The following is a 27,110-nucleotide window of genomic DNA, read 5'->3' on the forward strand; positions in this document are numbered from 1 at the left end:
AAAGTTAAATGGAAATCTGTGGAGCGAGGCCTGAGAGAGGCCCGCCGTTCACAGTCATAAAGGGATTTCATTGTTTTTCTTTCTGCTTCAGTATTTTAACTTTCAAAAGTTAAAAAGGCCCAAAGCCACAGTTTTTATTATTCCTTTCTTTCTGCCGGCTTCCTTGGATGCGAAGGGGCTGAGGCTCTGGACCAGGCCCCGGCTAACCCAGAGAACGAAATGAAGTGAGAAACGCTGAGGCCGCGCCCACGGCCTACCCTGCTCTCCTGCTTGGAGGTCCGCAGGCCCCGAGGGGCCCACGTCAGCCTCGGAAAACGCTGGCGAGGGCCAGAGGCCGCTGCCCAGGCTGGGCCTCCAGGCGGCTCTGGCTGGCAGGCCCGGGGCAGGGGAGGGTCAGCTGCCGGCTCTACGCCCACCTTCCAGACCAGCCCATCAAGGCTGCTGGGGCGGGGATGGCGGCGGGACATCCACGGACAGGTCCATTTTCCCTGCGTTTCCCAGGGAAACCGAGCGCACCTGGCCCTGGTTACGGGCAGCACATTGAGGGGGAGCCAGAGGCCGTGCCAGGGAAGAGATTCGAGGTCATGGGGCAGGAAGGGGGGGGAGGGCGGGAAGGGATCTTACCTCTAACACAAGGTCTGACTCTCCGTGCCTCCCAATGGTCGTGCTTTTGTTCAGGAGGAAGAAGCCTTCTGCGCTCTTCAGATAGGCTTTCATGCTCTCTGCTCTCCCTGCGCAAGGTTTTCAGACAAGAACCTGTTAGAAAGACGCCGGCCTCTCACCGTCCAGCCTCATATTTAGGATGAATGAACTGCACCGCCCCGTCCAAAGGAGAAATCAGCGGAGGCGGGAGTGGAGAGAGAGACCGACAGTGGTCGTAATTACGATTTTGCGCATTTTAAAACCGTCTCTTAAGCCATCGGTGGTGACGTCTGGCACAGGTGAGCTTGGTTCAGATGACCAAGGGGAAGGCGTTTTCACGTAACTCGGAGCACAAGCTACAGCTGCAACCACCGATGACAGATCCGAATTCCACTGGTTAATTGCTCTCCACCCCATAAAACTGTGCGCGAGGTGGCTTATCTGACATACCAAGTGCCCACGCTCAACACTCCTAGCCCTCCACGTCCTAGCTCTGGGACCTCAGGTGAGTTACTGAATCTTTCTCTGTGCCTCAGTTTTCTCATCTGTAAAATGGGGCTAATAATACTCTGTACCCCAAAGGGTTCTGTGAGGATTAAATGCAATCACATGTGTGTGGCATTTAGAATGGCGACTGCTACCCGTGAAACACACGTCTGTGCTGCTGCGACTTCTATTATTGTGATTAGCATTGGGCTTCTCGAACTCGGATCTAAGGACCTCTAAGCTCCTCCAGAGCTTCTTAAAGTGTCGAGTCAGTCTTTGAGGAAATGGGCTTTGAATGATAGATACTTTTTTTAAAAGTCACTCAATTTTTTTCATATACTAGAAAAAAAAGGTGATTTAGGCAAGGCGTCCAGACTACAGTGTTGGCCATATGATCGGGACTCTGCACATATTCCCCCCCCCAGTATTTTATCATGAAAATGTCCAATGCACAGAGAAGCTGAAAGGCGTGGGAGGTGCACTCCTGTGTACCCACCACCTGGCTTCTACAGCTGGCGTTTTGCTGTGTTTCTTTGATCACAGAGCTATCCATCTGTCCACTCGTGCCTCCGTTTTATATTTTGATGCATTTCGAAGTAAGTTCTGTGCATGTTTTTCAAAACATAAACATTTCAGTGACTTTAGTAGGTTCCCAAATGTCGGTGACACGACACACAATGCTTGAATTCTGATTTGAGACGCGTCCGCTGACAGCGGGACATCCCCCAACTCAATGCCACGTCCCTCTCCTTTCAACTCAGAGGTCACTGAAATGTGAAGTTGCTGGACTGTGGATGAAATGAAAGCCATCTAGTTGTGACCGTGTATGTATCAGGTCTGGCTCTGCTTTCCGTCAACATCTCCACCATCATTTATTGAAGCCCTACTAAGTGCTATCATTTTTTTAAAAATGTTTTTATTGATTTTAGAAAGAGGAAGGGACAGGGAGAGAGAAAAACATCAATGATGAGAGTCATTGATCAGCTGCCTCCAGCAGGCCCCCTACTGGGGATGGAGCCCGAAACCCGGGCATGTGCCCCGACCGGGAATCGAACAGCGACCTCCTGGTTCCTAGGTCGATGCTCAACCGTAAAGATGATGCCTCCTTTGGGGGCAACGGCCAGGCAGGTTTGCCAGCAGTCCCTTTCAAAGACTGGGATTTCCTAAGCTTGGAGCTCCTTAGCTGGGATATAGACCCACTGTGTGCACAGCACCCACCTCTCATACTCTGCTTTTGGGACAAGGGAACCAAGGTAAACGTGAAGCTCTGGCTGCCTGCCGTAATCAAGTCCTCCGTCTCCCGCCCGGGGGGCCTCTCCTGTCTTCCGCCAGCATCTATAAGCCAGGCGGAACCTCAGACCCTTCCAAGTTCCTGGCAGTTTTGTTTGTTACATTATATTCAGCGCCTGGAGCAACGCCTGATACATAGTAGATGCTCAGTAAACACTCGCTGAATGAATGAAAATACAAAATGACACCTCAAGGCCACCAGAGCAGCCAGCTGGTGAGGAATCTTTGGTAACTACCCTCGCTTGCCCTTCGGTCTCCATCCCACGTGACTTTGTGGAAAACCTAAATTCTCTCTCTTTAGCTTTGGGGTGGGACAGTATTTCTCCACCTTAGTCTGGCCCTGCGGAGTCATCTCCCTGCCTGAAAACACCGTGGAAAGTTATCTGAACGTGTTAAAACTCTGAAAATTCGTCCTTAGTGCCACAGAGCCCCAGACGCAGCGAAGGGGAAAGAGCTGGGAGCACGGGCGCCCCCGGACCCCTCCCGGGGTCAGAGCGGGCTAGGGGCGCAAGACTTCTGAGGGCTATGAGGTCTTGGGGGGACCTGGGAGCTGTAGAAATTCCTCAAAGGAGAAGTCAGGCGACGGGCATCTCTGGCCACTGGTGTCTGGAAATCCGGAAAACCTGGGGGCGCCCCTCCTAATCCCAGCTGCCCCCCACGGGACATCCGAGAGTTGGTGCCACAGAGGGCCCTTAAACTCCCGCACGGGGCACCTCGGAGGGCTGGGTGGGGGGCGCACTTAGGCAGGAAGGGCTGGTGTTGGGGCACCTCCCCTGGGGTGCCCGTGGGGATGGGAGTCTCCCCGCCTTCCCAGCCTCGGCCTCGCAGGCCCCGCGTGTCCGCCGCCCCGCCCCGCCCCGCCCCGCGCCGCACTCACCCGGCCGGGGGAAGAAGCCCTCGCTCGGCCCTCCGCCCACAGCCCGGCGGGCTCGCGAGGCGCCGGCCCCGCTCCCGGGCGAGGCCCCCCGGCCGCGCTCCCGCGGAGTCTCCAGCCGGCGGCTGGCACCCCGCGCACCCGCCCGGCCTGTGTACGCGCGTCGCCATGGAAACGCCGCAGGCCCCCGAGGGACGAGGGGCGTGGCCTACGCCGCCGCGGGGCGGGCTCTGTTGAGGGGCGGGGCTCTGTTGAGGGGGCGGGGCTCTGTTGAGGGGCGGGGCTCTGTTGAGGGGGCGGGGCGGCGGTGAGGGGCGGGGCGATCTGCCACCTGGGGCGCGGGGGTGGCCTCGGTCCCATTTCACAGACGGGGAGACTGGGGCTCAGAGTTCACAGACGTGGCACAAGGTTTTATAGCGAGAAAGGAGCCAACTCAAGAATTCTTCCGAGGCTGGGTGCAGTTGGGGGTGGGGTGGGGTGAGGGGTGGGGTGGGGTGAGGGTGGGGGTGGGGTGGGGGTGGGGCGCAGGGGTGAGAGGGTGATGGAGGTCAACCTGGAGAGGCTTGGAGGTTGGTACTCCCTGCCCTACCCAAATCCCCAGTCCTACTGGCTGCAGATGAGGAAACAGCAAGCTGGGGGGACCCCCGCTTCTGGGGATGGGGTGGGGGCTGGAGAGGGGTGGGGCAGAAGGAACAATTTTGACAGGATGAGGGTCCCTCTTCCAGGTGCTGGGGAAAGGGTATTTCCAAACCTGCAACCTTACAGCTCCTGGACTTCCCGGTCAAAACTGGAGGTTAGTCATTCATTATCTCTACAAACAACCCCCGAGCCCCTCGAAGTGTCCGACGGAGGCCCCAGAGTTGACCTGGATCAGTCACTGTCCTTAAGAAGCCCCCCCACCCACAGGCACTGCAGAGAAGCCCAACGAAAAAATGTCAGCAATGATCATTATTTCTATTCGGTCCCTCGATTTTAGCAGGGAAATTAGGCTCAGAGACATGGAGGAATTGCCAGATTCTCCAGGGGCCACGTCGCCAGATTTCTGTTCTTTGGAGACCATCAGCTGGAAGGTATGCTCCACGACACAGGACCCTGCCCACCGGAGTACCCCTGGTGCTAGAGTAGTGCCTGGCATGTGGCTGGCACTCAACAAAATGCTTTTTGATTAAGCGAATGAGTTTAGGGACTGCCGTTTGAGAGATGGGCCTCAGGTGGGAACCGAAACCGAGAGGAAACGTCCATGTGTCTAAGCCCATGTTGCATTTTTCTGGGAACAGGACCCAGAGCCTCACCCAGATTTCTCCCCAACGAAAGTTAAGGGGCCGCTGTGAGTGGGTGCAGCCTGGGCTTAGCTATTTGATCCCCTAAAGAAACAGTCGGTCCTGGGGAAGGAGGCCTGGGAACTGTGTACCAGGCCCCGAGGCCCCGTGAGAAGAGAGACAGACGGCGCTTGCCTGGGGCGTCGCCCGGCTGGCACCTGGCTGGTTGTGACCTTGGACCCACTTGGCTCGTCCGTCTGCTGTTGATGGCGGATCCCAGCGGTCCTGGGTGGCTCTGAGTTCCGCCGGGGTTCAGCCAACACGGGCGCCACCTTCTGAGAAAGCCTCTTTCAATCAACGGCGGCCTCCCAGCGTATCTGGTTGGAGGTGATCTCATCCTCTGTCACCTCACTCGCTCGGTTTCCTGAGGTTTCGCACGTCTTGCTTGCAGCCTGCATTCTTCCCTCCTTTGAACAGTGCTCCTATTTTGAGCTTTTTTTTGGGGGGGGGGGTAGCCATTCCAGTCACATGCTTTGTACTTTCCTTTCCAACCTCTTGCCCCTTTAGACTTTCTTCTCAGGTTTCCTCTGAATCACCTCCCTGGGTCTCAGTGCGTCCATTGTGCTTCCTTCCCCACTCGCTCAACACGGACCTCTCTCTCCCCCACGGCCACGTGTCCTTCTTTCCTGTCCCCCGCCCAGAGCCTCGTTTCTCACCGTGTTTTCCGACCTCTCCTAAGAACGGATTGTTTTTTTTTTGAAACCTAAGCCGACGAGATCATCCCTTCTCCTCTGAGCCTGAACGTGGGTCGCTGTCCAGAAGCGAGGGGGACAGGAATGTTGCTGGGGCATTGGGACCCTCCACAGAAGGGCTGGGGGCTCAAGGGGAGTGCGTGTGTGTGGTGGGGTGGTCAGGGAATACTCTAGAAAAAGGGAAGCATCTGACGTTTGAGCCGAGTCATGCAGGAGGAGGGGGAGGGCGTCAGGGGCAGAGCAGGGCGCGAAGACCGCAACAGGCGACAGGCACGGTGGGAACAGGGGCTAGGGGACAGGTGCCCCGGGAGCTGAGTATGGCCTCACAGGTGCCGAGCGTGCAGGCCGGGCGGCCACGGTCGGCCTTCAGATACGTTTGTTTGGCTGTCATTCTGGGCATAGACTTTTGATCGGTGGCTGAAGGGATGGGCCTCTTTCTGTGGAATCAGAGGAACTGATTCCAACGGACTTCAGCATGAAAGCAAGTTCACCGGTTACTATGAATGAAAAATCTAGAAGGAACCGCTGGGTTTGGGCCCAAGCGACGTCATCCGGCCTTGGCCTCTCTCGGGCTCTCGGCAGTGCTTTCACCACGGGGACCCAACCACAGACAGACTCTCTGTATGCTGGCCGCAGGTTCCACCCCTACCATCTCCGTCTTTAATCCCATGGGGGCACAGCAAGAGTCTTTTTCCGAAAGTGAGTTGTTATTTGGGTCACAGAAACTTCAGATGTCTACCGCAGCAGCCGGCGTGTGCAGATCATTTTAATTCACGCTGAAATCTGGGTTTATGCCATTTCTTGGGAAATGGGAGCACCTGGCAATTCCTGGCTCTGTTCCCGCATAGAGATCAACCATCTGCTAGGATCGAGAAGAGGCTGCCTCTCTAGATACAACCTGTGTTCGCCTGGCCCCCTGCGCTGCTCACATCTCCTCTCTGGCCTCCGGAAGCACTTGAATTTCCACCCCCAGCTTAATTTTATTTGTCACATAAATCTGTTTCTCCCACCAGAACGGAAGTGCCAAAAGTACAGGGGTCCAGTACCTCTCCCCGGGGCCCCCGCACACTCCCGAGGACAAATGCCTGGCCATTTTTTTTGATCATTTCATCTCTTGCTCATGTTTAAATCCTTCCTTTTTTTAAAAAAAAATTAATACCTAGTGATTTTAGAATCTGTGTGGGATCATTCCGACGTCCGAAGCCCTCTGGCAGGGTCTCCATCTATTGTTTGTTGTTTCTCTTTACTCTGGCGCACACTGACTTGTTTCTCGGGCGTTTGGTAACGGGACTGTGATTTCGTTTTTGACTGAAATGAACCTGCGGGGGATTCTGCGCGGTGTGACCCCCGGCGATGCACAGGGCAGCTCCCCCGCGGCAACGTCAATGTTATCCAGGCCCCAAATGCCAGTAGTGCCGAAGCTGAGAAACTCTGACATCAACCCATAGAGATACAATCACATTCTTTTAAAATCCAACGTTTATTCAATTAAAGGAGGTGCACAAAATGTGTACATCTGAGAACTCAGCTGTAGGCCTAGCAGGGTGGGGGGTGGCCCGTTAGTAACACATCCGCAGAACTCAGCCACGCAAAGCTCTCCTCCTCCTGTTTCTGCTTCCGTCTTATTTCTGGCTCCTATTTTGCCCCTTGAGGCCTTTCTATTATTGGCCTAAAGGAAGATGAATGGACAATTTTACCGCTTTCAAGTCAATGGAAAAATTTTAGGGCTTAAATGTTGTTGTTTTTTTAAACTTGGGAGATGAACATAAAAATGAAGTTTTATCCTACATAGCAGTTAGATTTTCTTTTTCTCCTTTTGGTCTTAATTTCTCTTTGCCACTTTATTGATTGAATGGATATTTTCAAGAGACTTAGCACGACTTTTTTTTTCACTTTCAGTTTGCTTATGCATTGGTTTCAGGTACAGCTCAGCGGTTGGACAAGCAGATACTTTGCGTAGCGTTTTCCTCGACGTTTCTGGTCCCCACTCGCACCATCCATGGTTATCAGAGTATTACTGACTGTCTTCCTTGTGCTGTATGTAAACCCCCGTGACAGCAATACCTACTAAAGTCAGTAAAATTATTGCTCTTCTGCTCACAAGTTCTCCTGTAAGATGTGTATCCCTGTAGCCTTTTCTCGGCTGCCCTTGTGCTGATTTAAGAGAACGTCACCGGTGCCCTGGGCAGGTGGCTCGGTTGGTTGGAGCATCAATCATCCTGTGCCCCAAAAGGTCGTGTGTTTGATTCCTGGTCAGGGCGCAGGTTGCAGGTTCAAACCCCGGTCGGGGCACGTACCGGAGGCAACCGATCAATGCTTTTTTTTTTTTTCTCTCTCTCTCTCTCCCTTCCTCTCTCTAAAACATATTCTCAGGTGAGGGTCAAAATCAAAATCAAATAAAATAAGTAAAGAACCCTGTAGGTGCTAACATAAATTTACCATTGGCAAATGTGTCCTTTCCTGTTCAAAAAAGTCAATTTGTAGACTAGGACTTTGAGTCTGATTTAAAACTAATTTGTCCAAAAAAACCCCAGCAGCTTTATTTTATTTTTTGTTCAACTTTGAAAGAGGCAGGAACTGGAGAAGGCAGGTGTCTTCATTCACGTGTTCACATCAAGTATTCACAGTTTCTCTTCCAAACACACACATTCCAGCTTGTCATGTTTTATCCAGACAGCACAGGAAAGCTCGCCCTCACATCATAACACTATTTCTCTCTTATTTGTGTCTTGTTAGACGGGGCACAACCGTCCAGGATGCGCTCCCAAACAAGACGTCTCGGGGACAAACCCTAAGCGCAGTCTCTTGGGTTTGACGTTCCCACGCGCCTCCCAAGTTTCCCGCAGGCCTGAGCCCGCCGCGGAGAGGCGCGCCGTGTGGCCGCCGCTTTTCCGAGAGGAAGGCTCCAGCGGGAACGTCTGTTCCCCAGATTGCACGCCCGTTGCTCTATTTTGTTACAGCGCCTCCCTTACTTCCAAGTGCGCTTTCAAATAAGGGACCGTTTCTCGCAGTCGCTTTGAGTTCGTAAGCACCACCGGCCATTAGCTTTCCCGCACCCTCTATAGCTCAGTTAATAAATTCCAGGCTTTAATGCAGAGCTGGGGCCGGGGATGGAGGTAAAAAGAAAGGGAAGGGAAATCTGTTCTTTATCACGCCGCGGAGAATTAGATTTATGGCTCTGGACTGGAGCGGGAGAAGAAAGCAGTCTTTGTAAAAACGGCAGTTAAAAGGAAGGAAAGATAAGTGGCACATTCGGGCTGATCTCCGAGGACGGCTGCTGCCTGCTTCCTTCGAATGGAGCTGACATGGGGGGCCGGGCTCTGTGACCCAAGCCCCCTCCGCCCGAGAGAGGGGTCTTCCTTCATCTAAGGCAGGGCTGCCCAGCCTGGGCACTGCGGACATTTGGGGCAGGCGAACTCTTTGTGGTGGGGACTGTCCTATGCGTTGTAGGGCTTTTAGCAGCATCCCTGCCCTGCTAGACGCCAGCAGCAGCCCCCCGCCCCACTGTGACTTTGCCAAATACCCTGGAGCCGGCTGTCTGTGACGGTTCCTCACACACTGCTGGTGGGCCCTGGTGCGCTTCCCAGAGGCCTTCTCAGAACGGGGCGCCAGGCCTGGGTCTTTGGTTTCTCCATCAGGAGATGTGTTCAGCTCAGAGCTGCCGCGTTGCCATCGCTTTCCCTGTGCCAGGTGCAGGCTAGGCACTGGCATTTTTCTCAGGGGCCCGCCTTGAAATCAGCAGCCCCCGTTTTGCTGGTGAAGAGACCCAGGCTCAGAGAGGCCTAATAATTATTTTTTAAAATAATAAACTTTAGAGAGAGGAAGCGAGAGGGAAACATAGATGAGAAACATCGATCGGCTGCCTCCTGCACGCCCCCTACTGGGGATCGAGCCCACAACCCGGGCGTGTGCCCTGACCGGGACTTGAACTGGCGACCTCTGGGCGCATGGGTCCAAGCTCAACCACTGAGCCACACCAGCCAGGCAGAAGGGTAAAATTACCTGCCCGACATCAGGCCTCCGGGAAGCAGCTGCGCTGGGGGGAAACTGCTCTCCTCCCTGGTAGGCAGCCCCGGTTCGCTCCTCTGAGCTCGTGGGCGGGTGAGGGCCGTCCTTTCGTAGCTCTGCACTCGAATACTCAGCCTGGCCGGTCCTGGGAGCTCGGCGGGCCTTGCCGGGGCCTTTAAGGCAACACGCAAGCCCATCAATCCTCCGAGGGACTCTGTTTACTGCCCCTGCAGCCAGGGGGTTAATTGCTCCATCCATTTCCAGGGAAACAGCCGTGTCTTTTCAGCTGGCCGCACACCTGCAGGTTATTTTGGCTCGGCCGTCTCACACTGCCCATCCAGGACCAGGTCGCCTCAGGACATCTGGCATCAAGTAACAGAAACCCACTCCAACGTGCCTGGCAAAGATGGGACTGAAGGCAGCGTAGGGCATCTTACAGGGGTGCGGCCAGGCTGCGGAGGGCCCAGACCAGGGGATGCAAAGCAGCTGGTATCTCTTTCCGCCTGGGGCTGCCTCCTCCGCGACCCTCTGCTTTGTCTGCCTCTTCGCACAGGCCGGCTTTGTCTGGGCACACGGCTCCCCTGTGGCGTTCAAGTTTACTATACCCAGCTCAAGTAGCCAGTCCAAAATGACCTTGGTCACTGTCACCCAAGGCCGCTGGGCCCTCTTTGGGAAACACTGCCCAAGCAAGAGCCCTTCTCATGGAGAGCAAAACTTCAGCCTCCCTGCTGCACCCCCAGAGGCTAGAGCAGCGCCCGGCACGTAACAGGAGCTCAGTACCTATTCGCGGATGGATCCTGCTGGCTCGGCGGCACACGGGCCAGCTTAGTGCTCCACACAGCCAGGCTCCAGTCTGTTGCCTTAATCCGCTGCTTGCAGCTCCCCTTCATTAGAACGGTAGCCAGTCTGAGAAAAGTGGAAATCGAGAGCAGGTGGAGTATCCACTATGGGCCCAGCACTGCCAAGGATGCAAAGGACTTGGGCTAAATATAGGAGCAGAGCTAAAAAGGGGAATTTTCTGGGAAGACACAGCCTCTCTTATGGAACCAAGGGCAGGCGCAGCTGGGATTCCCAAGGGACAGGACCAAGGGCCAGAGAGTCCCCAGCAGACAGCAGCCATCTCTGAGATCTGGCTGTCCCTGGCCGCCCCTTTTTAGCAGTTAGCTTCATTCTCTCTCTGCAGGGCGGCGTCCCCTGCTTCACACACCTGTGGCCCATCACAGTGGTCCCCAAACAGCCCCCTAGCCCCTGAGGCCACATTACCCGGTGGCCTCTCTGTTCTCCCAGGACCAATTCCTGGGACAGGCGGTCCTAGCCCAGCTCAGCTTCTGACTGGTTCTCCTGGGTCAGGTGGACACATACTTCAGGTCCAGTCGGCTGTGACCTGAGAAGATGTAGGTCACATGGCACCACGGGGATGCTGAGACTCCTCCTGTTGGGGGATGGGAACTCCAGGTGGGAACTTGCTCTTTCAGGGCCCTGGGGCCACTTAGGGCTGGAGAAGAGCTGGGTGGCTTAACTTAATATTGCCAGTAACTTCCTCGCCTCTCTGGCCACGATTCCGGACTGCAGGCTGTGGCTAAGCTTCTCTCTGTCGTGGTTTTGGACAGAGGTGAACCCATGCTTTCTGTTTTATATGCTAACTACCCGCGGTATATTCCGAGTAATGTGAATAATTTTCTACTCGGTCACTTCCTCACACGCCGAACAAGTAGGGTCCTCCGTGCTGTTTCTGCAGCATCCCTGCCTGTAGGAAGGGCTGGGGAATGTTCAGGCCGAAGGGGGCTGGTCTCTAAGACTGAAGGTTGAACCTGTGTTGGTTTCCTAAGGCCACTGTCACAAATTCCCACGAACTTGGTGGGTGGCCTAAAACAACAGAAACTTATTCTCACGGCTCTGGAGGCCAGAAGCCCACGATAAGCACCAACTGGGCCACAATCAAGGTTTTCATTGGGGCTGAGCTCCCTAAAGAAGAACCGTCCCAGCCTCTTCCAGCCCTGGTGGCCCCCGGCGTTCCTTGGCTTGTGGCTGCATCACTCCAGTCTCTGCCTCCACGGCCCTGTGGCCTCCTCTCCTGGGTATGTGATCTCCCCATCTCTCACTTACAAGTACATTTGTGGATCACATGCACGGCCCACCTGGATAATCGAGGACCTCTTCATCTCCAAATCCTTAACCCAATCACATCTGCAAAACCTTTACCACACAGAGTAACACTCTCAGGTTCCTGATATCTTTGGGGGTCCACCATTCAGCCCACTACCAGCCTCAAAGCCCTTTCTCCCCTCAAGGAGAATCTAGGCTGGGCAGACACCCCAAAAGATGTCTACCAGAGGCCAGGCTGAGAGAGTCCTTTTAAAAGGTTGTTTCTCAGCTCATTGGGAACCTTGCTAGTGCCCTTTCCTTTTTCCTCCCATCGGGAGAAAGCAGAGAGAGGAACTGAAGAGCAGGTCCAGCCCAGAGAGCCACAGGCTGGCTCAGTCAGGGGCCGGGACCAGAGCGGCCTCCGGGTGGCCCAGGCCAGCAGGCAGATCCCTGCAGCTCCCTTCTTTATAGATGACCCGCGTCAGGAAAGTGAAAGGTTGGAACGTTGGGACCTGCTGTCAATCCCCAGATAAGAAGGTGACTCTTGTCCTAACTGCTGTCCCTTCCCTCCCAGGGGAACTTTTAGGAAACATCCAAAGTCTGAGGATTTACTCTTCCCAAAGGTATAGCCCAGTCAGGTAACCTTGATGTATCAGTTTTCCCATCCATAAAATGGGTATAATAGCACCTAACTCATGGTGTTGTTAGGGAGATGAAACTGGTTCATATGTGTTGAAGTTCTTAGAACACCGCCCGGCTCGTAGCAAACAGATGAAGTGTCAGCTTTTATTACTTCTGGGACCCAACCAAGCTCCCAGCCACACAGACTCCCAACAGGCCTGTTCCATGCTTGCCAGTACTAGGAAGGCCCCTCTGGACTCAGGCCTGTCTTCCCAGACCCCCACTCCACAGTCAAGACCCTGACTCCAGACATCCTGTTCCGCTCAGCCGTCTGCTACCCTCGGGGCATCTCTCATTAGCTGAGCTGCGTTCCTGGGCTCCACGGGTAATCACTCTGTCCCCTCCCCGAGGACATGCTCGCCCACCCTCCACGATCACACAGCCCGTCGGTTCTGGGGGCCGACAGGTGGTGCAGGGCTCCCTCCTGGGCCAGTTCTCAGGGAGAGAGATGTAGGAAGAATGTTCAGACAGGCAGAGAGCTGCTAAGCACCAGAGCTTTCTGTTGGGCCTGTGGGTTGATGGGGCAGCCTCAGCTCTTGGGTAACACAAGTCTTCATTCAAAGTCTGCAAGAGCCCTTTGCATTGAGTTGGGCAGCACAGTGTTTAGAACTCAGGCCCTGGAGCCAGACCGCCTGGCTTCCAATCCCAGCCCTGCCACTCACTGGCAGTGTAGCAGGGGCCCTGTAATTAACCTGAGCCTCTACGACTAACCTACGAAATGGGTACAGGTGAAATGGGACAATGTACATGGAGTGCTTAGCAAGGTGCCCGGCATACATTGTTTGGTACATGTCAGCTGCTATATTTTTAAAATGTCTTTATTGATTTCAGAGAGAGGGAAAGGGAGAGAGAGAAACATCAGTGATGAGAGAGTCATTGATCAGCTCCCTCCTGCACGCCCCCGACTGGGGATCGAGCCCGAAACCCGGGCATGTGCCCTGACCGGGAATCGAACTGCGATCTCCCAGATCCTAGGCCGATGCTCAACCGCTGAGCCACGCCCGGCTGGCAGCTGTTATTATTGATTTTGCTCCCTAAGCAGGTCAGTCCTGGAGGAGCCGCTAAAGGAATTCAGCGCCCAGATGCACTACATATAAAATGTTTTATTATAAAAAGCTCAGCTGCACGGCATTTTAGAAGGAACAGAACACCCGCCAGCTTCCCTTCCTGCCGTTACACGGGGGAGACTAGTCAAGCGTCCCGGCTAAGACTACGATCTTCAGCATCGTCAGGCCCTGGGCCCTCGGGCTCTGAGAGCGCCACCCGGGCCTCACCCATCACCACCCAGCCCTTGGTCTGGCTTCATTAACAGAAGGGCCGTGTCCTTGCTACAAAGCTGAGTCGGATTTCCCGCCCCCAGTTCAGGACCCCAGCAGAGACGACAGAGGCGCCTTTCGGAAACGGAACAGTCCACAGTCTGCACCAGTCGCCGGGAATCCTTTCCTGGCGGGGAGGCCGCTTCCTCACGGCCTAGCTGAGGAAGGGCGGTGGGGAAGATGCCTGGGCCGCCCCCCGACGGGGTCCACCGCATCCCGAGACCCGAGACCGCTTCTCCGCCCGGTGCACCTGCTCCGCGAGGTCCCGTGGACGTGCGTCACCCCAGAATCACGGGACTCCCCAACCCGCACCCCCGCCCCAAGCTGCTCAGCCTGCGTCTGTCCCCTCGCTTCTCACCAGCGGCTGGAGTGGCTTCATTGGGGTGTGTTGGTGCGGAGGGCGGGCGACAGGAGGGAGCGCCCCCCGAGAGGGCCGTCAGTCAGGGGGCCGGGCGTTGGGGGCCTTCTCCCGGACCTCCTCGTACTGGGGCGGGGGAGTCAAAGGCTCGATGGAGGGCGGAGGGGCATTCTTGTCCGGGAGGTTGATCCTGAAGTCTTTGAGGTGAAGTTTCTCGGATTTAATCCTCCGGACTTTCAGCGGCTTCACGCGTTTGGCCGACTTGGAGTTCTGCCTGTCGGGAGGGTTCCCCGGGCCGCCCTCCACCTCGGCCCTGGTCGTCGTGGGGCTGGTCTCGTCGAGCCCGGTCAAGGACTCGTAGGAGGGGAGGGAGATGCTCATCCTCGGGCTCCGGTCGGGCTCCCTGGCTTCCGAGAAGTTCGTGTTCATCACCTCCTCGTAACTGGGGACGTAGTAGCGCGAGGAGGCCTCCTCTTCTTCCTCCTGGCTGCAGGACAATAAGACACGGGGGGTTAGCAGGCGCTCGAGTCACTTAAAATCGTGCGAAGACGGACTCTAAGTCCTGGTGGCGCCGGGCCCACGGACACCAGCCTTGTAAACCACAAATGGGCCTGCGAGTCATAAAAGCCGACGCGTCACCCGTCCGCCGGGCGGGGCTCTCGGCACCTGAACACGTACGAGCCCGTTTCACCTCCCTAACACCACCACGAGTGAGGTACTATTATTTACACCCGTTTTATGGATGGGAAAACCGATACATCGAGGCTCCCTGACTCGGCCAGACCTTTGGGAAGTGAGAGGGTGGGAACTGAACGCCACGTTTTCCGTGACTGCCCCGTGTTATCTGGGGGCTCGCCCCGCCTTTGCCTTTAAGTCCCGCACTTAACAACATGCCAGGTGGGCTATTCTGATGCCCAGCGGGCCCTGTGGCCAAAGGCAACATAAACATGCATAAAAAAAATGCCAGCTTGAAGCAAAAGGGTTGTCCCCAGATAGAGAAGGAATGTCTGAATATAAAACTTATATGTATTTCAAACTGTTCTGTGATTTTTTTATCTCCCATGAGACTGAAAGGACAGGCCAGGTGCCCAGCCTTACTCTCACTGGACTGTTGAAATAAAACCCCCCAAATCGGTGTTTTTTACACATTTACACGGAGTGATGCCAACAGCGGCTGTCCAGGCCCGACGCGGGCCCACTCCTGAGACCTGGCTGTTGGTCTCGGTCTGGCTGCTGCCCCCTCAGGGCTGCATGTGAGCTCAGGGCGCGGCCTGACCATGGCTGACCGATCTTCCTTCTTTGTTCTTTGACCAGTTTCCCAAGTTTCCTAGCAGATGCATGACTGTCTTTCATTATCAGAAAATCGGTTTAATTTTTCCAAAATAAAAACAACTCCCTCCCACGGTAAAGATAAGAGAGACTTACAGGAAGAAAACGAAACCACCCCAAATCCTCCCACCCGGAGATACACTCTGTTACACCCCCCCCCCCCCGCTGCCCACCTTTCCGGAACCTTCCCTAACCCCGCAGCAATGTTTGATGTGATCAGGGCCTTAACCAAAGATGCCGTGTTATGACCCCGTTTTCTCCGTGGGGTGGATACGGTCCCACGTTGGCGAGGGCGGATCCGCGATGACCTCGCAGAAGGTCACCGGAGGGCATGTCACAGTTCAGCCCGGTGGGCGGTCCTCAGGCTGTTGCCCAGCTTTGCTGTGCTAAGCAGCAAACACGTGGGCACAGACTCCTCTGCACGCGTGTGACCGTCTCCCCGGGGTGAGCCCTCAGGGACAGAACCGACGGGCGCACACATTCAATGCTGCCTCTCACCGTGCAAGACTCTGACCGTGCGAGTGTCCTTCTGCAAGGCCACGCTCCCCCCAGGGGCCCTCCCGCCCAGGGCCGCCCATCACGGCCCCCATGAGAGGCCAAGGGTAAGGACCCCTTGGCCGTGTCTGCGTTTCGTGACAAATGAGGCCAAAGACCAACCGTCTGGACGTCTTGGAAATGCTCACGTGTCCTGTGTCCATGTCCCTGCTGGCCCGCTCACCCCGCCGAGTCACTGGCAAGGGCTCTTTTTTATAATAGGGGCGTCAGCTTTAGCGCGTGTTCCCCACTATTATCCCTTTTAAATGAGTCGGTGGCATTCTGATCGAACAGAAACACCGCGTCCCAACCGTTCCCCCTCAAAGCAGACCCGCACGGCAGGCCGGGGGGAGGGACGAGCAGCCGTCTGGAGGCGGGGCCGCCCCCGGCCCCGTGCAGCTTCCCTGGGGGTGTCCACGTCCCGGCGCGCCTGCCACCCACTCACCCCCCAAGCCCTGGGAGGCTCTGGCGTGGAAGTATAAAGTGGTTTGCAGGACGAAGAGCTGTTTTATGGAGCCTGAGCGGGGACAGGGGGAGAGAGGGAAGGCAGAGCTTCCTGGACCGTTCCCACCATGACCCCTGCGTGCGGGCGTGCCCGCGGGCACCTGCCGGGCACCTGCTCACCTGTCCTCCTCCGGGGCCTGCGGCGTGGGCCCGGGCAGGGGCTGGATGCGCGCCAGCTCCTCGCCCTGCCGCTGCTTCCTCCGGTCGCGGATGCTCAGGCAGATGGACAGCAGCAGCAGCGCCACGCCCGCGCCCACCAGCACGTAGGCCACGGAGAACGTCTTGCTCTTGAGGATGCCGCTGCTCGTCTCGGTCTTGTTGCTCCCCTGGGCCGGCGGCTTCTCGGCGGCGCTGAACCCGGGGACCAGGTTCCACATGGCCATGATGACCCCGAGGACCAGCATGCCCAGGCCGATGGCGGTGAGGGCGTAGTGCGAGCCGTTGGCCTTGGACTGGGCCATCCTGCCCGCGGGAGCAGGGCACGGACCGGCGCCAAGAAAGAGAATCAACCGACGGCCGCCGCCGCCGCCCGGGAGAAAGCCCCGAACGCCCCGCCCGGGATGCCCGGCGCCACACTAAGGAAACAGCGGCGGGGCTCTCGGGCGCGCGTGGGGCATCCCGCGTGGACAGCTGCGGGCCAGGAGGTCTGAAAGGAAAGCAGAGAGGGAGGAGGGGACGTGAGTTCCCACTCCCGAGGGGCTTGGGGGCGGCACCGAGCCCGCCCCGGCTCCGCATTCCACGCGCCTGACGCGGACCCTGGCCGCCTGCGCCACCCGAAAAGGGAAAGCCAGGCCTCTCCCTGCGGGAGGCGGGGGAGGTCAGGGCTCCGGGTCCGTAAAACATTCTGCGGAATTTAAGGAAGTGCAGCCAAGCCTCGGACCTCACTGGGTGCGGGAGGAGTGTGAACGGTGGCGCTCGTGAGCCCTGATCAATAACCATAACAGAATCGTCTGGGCGACGGGCATCCGTCAGCATGACCCAGTGCAGACAGCCAATGGCGGTCTTCCCCAGCCCAATGGCTCCCCATCTCTTGCAGCTGAAAATTCAGGGTCTATTTTTTTTTTCCAATCCTCCCCCAAGGAGTGAGGATATTTTTTCCATTGATTTTTTTTTTTTCAGGAAGGGGGGGAGAGAGACAGACAGAAACATCGACGTGACAACAGAGACACATCGATTGGTTGCCTCCCACACGCACCTAGACTGGGGGCAGGGATCAGACCTGCAACCCAGGTACATGCCCTTGACCAGAAATCGAATCCAAGACCCTCCAGGGCAAAGGATGGCGCTCTAACCACCAAGCCACACCGGCCAGGGCAATCCAGGCTGACCTGCCCGGGGCCTGCCTCTCCCACCCACCTCTCCCCTCACCCCTCTTTGCACACCCACTTCCAGCATTTCTGCAGCTCTGGGATTACCCAGCTCAGCTGCCCCTTCTGCGTGTTCCCACGAGACCCCAGCAACTGCTGCGCAAGGCTCTCTCTCCCTGTGGCTGTGTCTTCCTCGCGCCTGGGCCTGGAACTCAGCAGGGACTCAGCAACCGTTTGCTGAATCATGTGAATGAAACGAACGGAGGCCACATGAAGCCGGCCTGAGAGGGACGCATCGCTTCAGCCACATGCAGTTAAAGGGACAGAAGCTTGCACAGCCCTCATCTCAGCTGCGGTGGCCCCTGGCAGAAAAGCCCTCTTTCCTAGAAGCAGCTCAGAGACCTCTTGCTAAAGGGAGCCGCCAGCCGTCCTGGGATCCCATGGTCATGGGCTGGCCGGGCGAGTGAGCCACGTGGGTGAGTCACCTGAACACTCCCAGGGGCCACGGGGGGCGGGCCGGCAACACGCCCTGATGACCACCCTCAGTACGTTACTCCAGGGAGGGCAGCAGCCCCCGCAAACCAGCAAACCTGCAGATGTTCAGATGGGCAAGGCCCGCTTTGCAGCTCTGCATTCTTTCCGACCCTCCCAAAGGGACGGTGAACCAGGCAGGCCGCTTGCAACCCAACACCTCAGAGATGTTTTCTCATTAAACAAGGGCCTGCATCCGAAACCGACCACTTTGTTAAAAATACTCTAAAAATATTTGGGATAATATCCTTTCTCAGCTTGACGTCTGTTCCCTTTTTCCCCCTCAGTGTATTTCGAGTGCACCTGCTAAGCAGCGTTACAGGCACTAGAGGAACCGGGGCGAGCGAGTTAAGGGTTAGGGGGCTTCCAGGCCAGCGGCAGAACCGTCCACAAGGAGTAACAATAAAGTGGGAAGAAAGCTCAGGAACCGTGCGGTGAGGCGGCCAGTGTCCTAGGCTGGGCTGGAGGGCGTATGGGAAGTCTCTGCAAGACAGAGGTCCCACTGACGGAACAGGGCCTTCACCCTGAACACACTACATTGCGTGTGCACGGGCATGTATGTGTGTACATGTGTGCATATGCACGGGTGTGTGAACCTGTTATGTGTGTATGTGCACACTTGTGCATGTGTGTGCCATGCAAGGCACAGGGATCCCGCTGCAGGCAGCTGGAGTGGGACCAGCTGGGAACAGTCTCCCATAAGCACAGAGCATTGGTTTCCCACAGTATCTATATCACTCATGGCCAGCGAAGGGAAGGACAAGGGGGTCGGCAGCCCTGGGTTCTGCCAAAGGGATCCGAGGCAAGGCCAGAGGCGGAGGGCTCAGGGGTGGACAGGTGCAGCCTGAGGCTTATGCTGCAAGCAGGAGATGAAAAAGCCACATACTGAGCACCTGCTAAGGCCCCGGCAGGTAGGCCTTCTACCTGGGCGGCTGATGGTGTGTTTAAAAAATGTGTATTTTTTAATCTTCACCTGAGGATATTTTTTTCCATTGCTTTTCGGTGGGGGGCGGGGAACATCGATGTGAGAGAGACGCATCGATTGGTCACCTCCCATACACACCTGACTGGGGATCGAGCCTGCAACAGAGGTATGTGCCCTTCACCAGAATCAAACCCGGGACCCTTCAGTCTGCGGGGCAAGGCTCTCACCACTGAGCCCCCAGCTGGGGCTGACGGTGTGTTTATTAAAGCAGTGACTGGGGCCACTTTAACCACTGCCCCCTCGTTAATTCTCCATCCAAGCGTTGCCTCCAGGCCCCGGATGAGAGTCGTGGGCAGAGATGAAAACGTCAGGATCCACACATCTTAGGCCTGTTCAACGGTCAATGATTGAAAATAGACCATAACACCCAGGGCGGGTGAGGCTGTTGGGACTGGCAACTTCCGACAGTGTTTCTGGATGGCAAATTCTGGCATTTATGGATCAGAAGTTTCAACAGCGTTTACAGCCTCTGGTTCTGTAATTCCAACTTCTATAAGTTATGTGCGAGGCAGGGATATTCATCAAAGCTTTATGGTAGCAAGAAGCTAGAAACTACTTAAACAGCCAATAGTCTGAATGTGGTTCCAAAAAATATGGTCCAGGCACTTATTAAATTATGGTCTCAAGGCAGCTAGTGATATATTTTAAAGTCAAACAGCAAGGTTAAAATAATAGTATGCTCAGTGTGATACTAATTTAAAAATTCTATACACAGACATGTATATTTGAATATATAAGAAAAAAGACTGGATGATCCTACTCATGTTAAAATACAACAGAGACAATATATTTTCATATATATAAACATGTATAAAAATCCCAGATGAGGGGCACATTCCTAATTTATAATAATGATTGCTTCTGGGGAGGGAGGGGCCTTGGTTGTGTCCCTTTTACTCCCTATTTCTGTATTTTGAGGTTTTTTTACAATCAGAATGTGTTGTTGCAAGGCAACAGAGCCTGGTGGTTAAGTGTGAGTTCTGGAGCCAAGCTGCCTGTGCTCAGATCCTCTGTATCTTCCTAGCTGTGTGACCTTGGGCAAGTTACTTAACCTCTCTGTGCCTCAATTTCCACAACTGTAAAACAGAGAGAAAGCTCTCTAGCCCTCACCTCAGAGGGGAGTCATGACAAGGAAAAGCACCTGGAATGGGGTGTGACCAGCACAGAGTAAGTTCTTACAGAAGGGACTGTGATTAAATATTATATAAAGCCTGCATTCTGAACGGGGTGGGATCACCCACCAGAGGAAAAGCTTGGTTCCTGGGGATGGTGTAATAATTTTAGATATCAGAGTGGTCTGTGGCCTCCACAGTCCATAAACAGTATCTCTGTGCTATTAACATTTCATGGGGCCCGGCCGGGCGTGGCCCAGAGGTTGAGCATCGACCTAGGATCCAGGAGATCGGGGTTCGATTCCCGGTCAGGGCACATGCCTGGGTTGCAGGCTCGATCAATGACTCTCTCATCATTGATGTTTCTCTCTCTCTCTCCCCCTCCTTTCCTCTCTCTGAAAACAATAAAGATATGTTTAAAAACAACAACAACAACAGCAAAAAACATTTCATGAGGCCCTGGCTGGTGCGGCTCAGTTGGTTGGAGCATTGTCCCGATTCCTGGTCAGGGCACATGCCTCGATTGCAGTTCAGTCCCCGGTCAGGGAGCGTATGGGAGGCAACCGATGGGTGTTTCTCTCTCTCTCTCTCCGCCTTCCTCTCTTTAAAAAAAATCAATAAAAACATATTTTTAAAAAAGAAAATAAAGTTCATGCGTGAGGGTGGGGGAGCATTACAAAAAGGGCGTTTATAAAATAGAGTCCTTAGGGGACAAGGGAAAGAGAGGTTACGAAACACTGTTTAATGTATCACAGTCCATTGCAAAGCACTCGAATTACACATACCGTGATGTTAATCGTTATTTTCTCTGTGTGATGGGATTAGATCGATTTTTTTCCTTTCTTTGTCTTATGGGGAAAATGAGAATTAGAAAACAGAGAAATGCACGTGTTGTTTTTAGAAAAAGAAAATGAAATAAAGGATTTTGTTTTGGGGGTTCACGGCAGGGCTCCGTGTCCAGCGGTGGCGTAAAGTTGCTGGTGGATTCCGCCGCCCTCTGGGGACCCGGATCCCGCCGGCTTCCCGGGGGGACCTGAAAACCCAGCTCCCCGAGGTGCAGCTGGTGGCCGTTCATCTTGTTTCTGGCTTGTTGACCGTGTTATATTTAGGATGGTGCTCTTTCCCCTTGAAATATATGGAAAGAAGCTAATTTTGTGCTTAGGGGATTTAGACGACATAGCTCCCAATGTGTTCCTGAAGCAGAGCCGCCTTGGTCTATTTTAGGACCCCAAGGGACCCCAGCTCGGCCAGACTCCCCTCTGGACCCTGGAGTCGGGCCCTTCATGCCTCATGGTCTTAAGGGCTAAGTGAGTTGATCCAGTGTCTGAGTTTTCAAGAAAAATCTTTAACCAGTTAAGAGAGGCACTTACCTATTGTTACCTGGGGGGCTCGAGAAAGGCCTGGAAACTACTCTTCATGCTCAGATCCTGCGTCAAGGACCCACCTGTGAAAAACCAGAGACACGGAGCTCTAAGCAAGCTGCGAGCGTCCCGCTGCGAGGTGCTCATGCGGGACACGCGTGCTTTCTGCGTTTTGCTGGGGGTTCGGGCCTGGGTTTGGGTGGCGGTCCAGGCAAGGGCGGCTCAACCGAAAGAAGCCGAGGGTCTGCACCAAAGAAGCGGGGCTGCAGAAGGGCATGGCAGCTACGTTTACCAAACCCTCCCATGGTTTCATCCGTCTCACACGAGTGCTCCGGAGAGTGCAAGGGGAGGAAACACGCCCTCCCCCGGGTCACCTGATTCGGAGTGTGTAACCTGGATCCCACAACCAAAGAGGGTGAGGCAAGAAAGGGAAATGGGAGGCCAATCTGACCCGCCAGCGGAGAAACAAAAATCCTAAACAAAATCTCAGCAAACAGACCCAACAATGTTTTTTAAAAAAGAGAATACATCACATGAAGTTGCATTTATCCCCAAAGTGTAGGGTCGGTCCAACATTAAAAAATCAAATAAGGTCGTGTCCTAGGAGAAAGGTTAAGCCATGACAAGTGACATCCGGGGGAGTACTACGCAGCAGTGAAAAGGAACAGACTGCAGTTACAGGCGCCAGCCGGGACCATTCTCACACGCGCGACGTCGAACAGAAAAGGAAATCGCAGAAGCACACACCCGGCAAGATTCCACTAATATGAAGTTCAACACCAGGCAAACCCAAACAACGCACTGGTCGATTTTTGTAATATTGGGAAGAAATGTAAAGATTATAAAGTAAAATTCGGGATAATAGCTACCTCCCTGGAGGAATGAGAAATGGTGCGAGGGAGGGAAATACGACGGGTACATGGATTTTGACCTACTGCTCCCTAAACTTCGCGTATCTGTCATGTAAATTCTTCTGTAACAGGGTTTTCCAAAAGCCCATCCATGTCTTCCCATTTCTCAGCATAAAATCCAAAGTCCTCTGCCATGGTCTTCGCCTCCCACCACACCGGACTGGGCTCCTGCCTCTCTCGCAGCTCATCTCTCCGCTCGCCAGCCCTCGGCGGCCTCTGTTCTGTTTCTCAGTCACGCCAAGCACGTCCCGCCTCAGGGCCTTTGCACGCGCTGTTCCTGCTGCCCGAAGCGCTGTTTCCACCTGTCTCCACCTGTCTCTTTTGTTCGGCTACTTCTTTACTCCTCCGTCTCTCGGCTCAAATGCCACCTCCTCAGCAAGGCATTCCTTGGCCACTACAAAAAAATGCCCGCTCCCTCGCCCAGCTTCCTTCCCCTGGGTGGATGGCATCACCTCACAATCGACATAGTCTAGCTTTGTTTTCTTGTTGGCTCCCGTCTTCCCTGCTGGGGTGTGAACTCCCTGAAAGAAAGCCCTTGTCTTCATCTCTGGATGCCCAGTACCTGGCACCGTGGGTGGGAACGTAACAGCTACCTAATAACTGTCTGTAAACAGAAAGAGAGAGAGAGAGGAAGAGAGAGATGGATGGAAGGAAGGAAGGAAGGAAGGAAGGAAGGAAGGAAGGAAGGAAGGAAGGAAGGAAGGAAGGAAGGAAATATCTGGAGAGTTAAAAAGTTGAACTCAAGTCCCGTGTGAACTGGGGGACATTCTCAGGTCAAGGCCGGCACTGAGGGGGAGAGGAGTGGACGGAGCTAATTTTCAGGAGCACCTGGATACTGAAATCAAATCGTATGCAAATGATTTCCCGGCAACATGGGCAAGGTGCCCAGATTAAATGTGATTTCCATTCTCACCCGAGAAGGTGACTCTGCCACTACTCCCTGGTGGGGTCTGGGGTTTCAGCGGTTCCCGCACCTTCCCGGGTAGAAGTCAGCAGGAGTGTGACAGCTCTGAGCCCGCTCCGATCTCTGGGCAGCTGCTGTGTTTGCTCCCAGGCCCAGCTCTGGCCGATCAGAGCCAGCAAGGATTGGGGGGCGGGGGGGGGGCGGGGGCAGTGTTCTGGGGAAGGTAGTCACAGCTCCAGCTGGCTGAGCCCCGAGAGGCTCCTCACTGCCTGTCCGCACCTGGACTGGAGCCTCTATGACCCTAATAGAAAGGTGAGGATTTAAATAAAATCCAACCAGAGAAAGCAGGGCTGAAAGAGAGCACACGCAGGTCCCCAGTGCGGACAGTCAAGCCTTCCCTCGCCCCCTTCTCACCGCATCCCCAAATTCTATAGAACATGGTTGAGAAACCGGGGGTGGGATCTAGACCTCCCATGGCCCCCGAGCTCTGCCCTGTGGCCCTGGAAGACAGTCCCAGGAGCGTGGGGGGAGGAGATCTCGGCCGTCGGGGATGTCCGGCGATGTGACCAGCCCCCACGACAAAGAGGCTCCATTCTCCCTGCGCCCGGCCTCCTCCTGCCAAGCGGCAGAATCGGGAAAGGCATCCCCACCCCATTCACGGGGACCAGGTGAGCTGCATCCCCAGCAACAAAGGAGGGATTCAGAGGGGCCCTCTCGGCCAAGTTTCAGCCACAATCACCTTGGTCACCAAGTTCCAGCCCCGTGCAGTGGGAATGTGGGGGGGGGCGGGGGGGGGCGCTGCTCCCGTCCAGTCAGGCGGCTTCAGGCCACAGCCCGAGGGCCAAGGTCAAAGGGTGTCCGGTTCCTGCTCTGTCAGAACAGGTTCTCGTAGGCTGCGCACTGGGGAAAAATGCGGGCACTGTGCGAATGAGTCATAAAGGCAGGGAGGGGCAGGCGGGCCGCCCGGGCCGGAGGGCCGAAGGGAAAGGAACCCGGCAGTCCCGGGCCACACAGCGAGGTTTCCGTCAGTGACAGGCCACATAACGAAGGTGGTCCCATGGGATTATAACGGAGCTGAATTTCCCGTAAGAAATGAAGGATGCACGGTTCAGGCGGATTTTTTTTCTCTGACGGGAGCCGTATCAGCGGGGTCTGGCAATAGGTCCCCTCTCGCTCATGGCACCTCGATTCTGAGTCCCCAGGTTACGTCCCAGTCCGTCAGCCACCGGCCTGGGTCAGCACCGAGGAGCCCGCCCCCCAGCGCTGCATTCAGAGGGCGCTGCAGCCCCCCAGGCCCGGCCGATGGGCTTCGGAGAGCACGGCTGTGAATTCCTGGTTGAGGACCTAAGGTCCTGTACAAGGACACAGGTCCAAGGGAGCCGCCTCAACAAGTACTGAGTGCCACTGCCACTTGAGGTAGAGTTTCCTGTGGTCCTGCGGGGCCAGCCTGTGCCTGGACTTTGGAAACACTCAGGTTGTAAAGCATAGATAAGTTTTATTTCTCCCATCAGTTCAATGCCAGAGAGGGTCAATGGAGCCCAAAAATAAGTTTCCAAAGTCAAAGTACTGAGTCCTCAGGTCCACCCTCTCTCCATGCTAAACACCCTGTTTTTTTCTGAGCACGGCCACAAAGCTCCTTAATCCAGCCCCTGCTCCGACAGGCAACAGCCAAAGCCATGACCGTGGCAGCCCCTACGTTCCTTACCCTCCCGTCCTGATTCCTCACTCCTGCTGACCCTCAGGCCCCCTCTCACTGCCTCCTGACTGTCACCGTCACGGTGGCCTGCTCCTCCCTGAGCCAGTTTCTCCTCGGCGTTTCCAACCCGTTGAGCCCGCATCCCGGTTCGTGGAGCAGCGTCGACAGCTCTGTGTTCTGGCTCTGACCCCGTCGGAAGGAGGCCGGGGGAGGGACAGTGTTGAGAAAGTCTGCGGTTGTGTCCAGCGATGTCCTAGGGCTGCATTCGCACTCACCACTCACTGACTCCCCAGAGCAACTCCCAGTCCTGCAGGCTCCATTCACGGTCCGCGCCCTGCGCGGGTGTTTCGTTTTCTAAAATCGTTTATACCGTATTTTTACCGTCACTCTTCCACGTTTAGGTACGTTTAGACACACAAATTCCGCTGTGTTACAGCTGCCTCCAGCATCCAGGGCAGGAACACGCTGTGCAGGCTTGTAGCCTGGGAGCCACAGGCTGCACCGCAGAGCCAGGTGTGGAGCGGGCCGTGCACCCTAACATTTGCACCAGGACAAACGGCCCAGCCCCGCGTTTCCCAGGACGTACCCCGTCATCCAGCAGCACGCGGCAGGAACAATAATGAAATCAGCAGCAGCTGAGACCATGAGTCAGACCCTAGACTCATCCCCTCCTCACAGCCAGCCTTCAAAAATAATTAGCCCACCTTCTCCGAGCCTCAGAGAGGTTAAACAATTTGCCCGAGGTCACACAGCTCTAAGCGGCAGCGCCAAGATTCACAATCATGCCTGGCTGACGTTGCTGCCCACCTCCTGTCCCTGGCACCACACCCGCTCTCACAAAGCCGGGGCCCTGGGGGCTGCTCCCCGGGCAGGGCACTCAGGCCAGAGATGAGCATCGCACAGTTTATTCTCGGAGACATTTGGTCACAAAAGCTTGAGGGCGGACAGGTGTGCATTTCTTTGAAAATGGCTTTTTAAAGAGTTTGATTCCGCCCGGCCGGGCGTGGCTCAGCGGTTGAGCATCGACCTAGGATCCAGGAGATCGCTGTTCGATTCCCGGTCAGGGCACATGCCCGGGTTGCGGGCTGTAGCCGATCAATGACTCTCTCATCATTGATGTTTCTGTCTCTCTCTCTCCCTCCCCTTTCCTCTCTCTGAAATCAATAAAAATAAAAAAAGAGTTTGATTCCAACGGTTTCTGGGCCCCTACTGTGTGCCAGGGGCTCGGCGGGGGGGAGCACACAGACGTGTGAGACACACGTTTACAGTTCAGCAGGCAGACAGCTGAGTCTCCCCCACAGAAGGGAAGCCAACATCAGGGTAAGAGTGAACAGCGTTGAATGCCGACCCTGCCAGGCCCTCCGCAGTAGCAGTTACGAGTCCTATTTCATAGATACGGACGCTGAGGTTCAGAGAGGGAAAGCAACTCTCCAGGGCCACACAGCTAGCACGAGCAGGGATAAAGCGCGTCTGAGTCTAGAACCCGTGCTTTTAGCCACTGAGCAGCGCTGCTGACGTGGGGCAGGGGTGACGCGTCCACAGGAGGAGCGGCGGTTCCAGTTGAGGGGGCGGGAGAGGGAGATAAGCAGAGCTCTGGGGCCTGCAGGTTCAGGTAGACTCCCTTGGGTGGAGTTTGGGGAAGGAGGAGATTAACTCCGGGGGGAAAGGACTGGCCTAAGAAACTGCAGAGATGGGAGAGAGGGCATCTCCCAGAACACAGCACATCCCGCAGGCGGCGGACGCAGACTCCCCTCCCCGGCGCGGCGAGTTTTAGAAGACCTGCTGTCTCTCTCCAGGCTTCCAGCTAATCCATTTAAACGCTGGCGAAATTAAGGAAGACACATTCACTCTGAAGACTCCAGGAGCCATAACCAGAAGCAAGTAAACAAATCACAGGTCTCTTCTTGGGGAGCTTCACGGACGATGTCTTTCTCTGAGCAGGTGGCTGGCATGGGAGCCTACTGAGAAGCTGGCACCGGGGGACCCAGGCTCCAGCCACATTCAGTGCTTCTCGGGAAAGGTGACATCTCTGTGGGTCCCCTGCCAGGACGGAGCCTGGTGATCGCAGCAGAAGCCAGAGCACCTGTCGCCGTCAACTCAAAGTGACTCTGACACCTCGAGCCCTCTTCAGGCTCCGGGGCGAGCCACCGGCGGCCTCTCCGTCTGGCGAGCAAAGCCGCGCAGC

At 55.5% G+C, this 27,110-nt stretch overlaps 2 protein-coding genes across 2 annotated transcripts in view; both read right to left on the bottom strand.

Annotated features, from left to right (window-relative positions):
- FHAD1 (forkhead associated phosphopeptide binding domain 1) overlaps positions 1-717 on the bottom strand; it is an 80,574-nt gene extending 79,857 nt beyond the window's left edge. Inside the window, exon 1 of the mRNA XM_087820775.1 lies at positions 625-717. Within this exon, the coding sequence (XP_087676901.1) occupies positions 625-717 (93 nt within the window). The remainder of the gene's footprint in view (positions 1-624) is intronic.
- Positions 718-13,628: 12,911 nt separating this feature from the next.
- TMEM51 (transmembrane protein 51) overlaps positions 13,629-27,110 on the bottom strand; it is a 35,899-nt gene continuing 22,417 nt past the window's right edge. Inside the window, exons 2-4 of the mRNA XM_087820777.1 lie at positions 21,424-21,497; positions 16,239-16,764; positions 13,629-14,238 (exon numbers count right to left, since the gene is read on the bottom strand). Of these exons, the coding sequence (XP_087676903.1) occupies positions 13,830-14,238; positions 16,239-16,579 (750 nt within the window). The 5' untranslated portion in view covers positions 16,580-16,764; positions 21,424-21,497 and the 3' untranslated portion in view covers positions 13,629-13,829. The remainder of the gene's footprint in view (positions 14,239-16,238; positions 16,765-21,423; positions 21,498-27,110) is intronic.

The sequence above is a fragment of the Miniopterus natalensis genome, chromosome 9 (assembly GCF_054644295.1).
Source record: "Miniopterus natalensis isolate mMinNat1 chromosome 9, mMinNat1.hap1, whole genome shotgun sequence".
NCBI classification, from domain to species: domain Eukaryota; kingdom Metazoa; phylum Chordata; class Mammalia; order Chiroptera; family Miniopteridae; genus Miniopterus; species Miniopterus natalensis.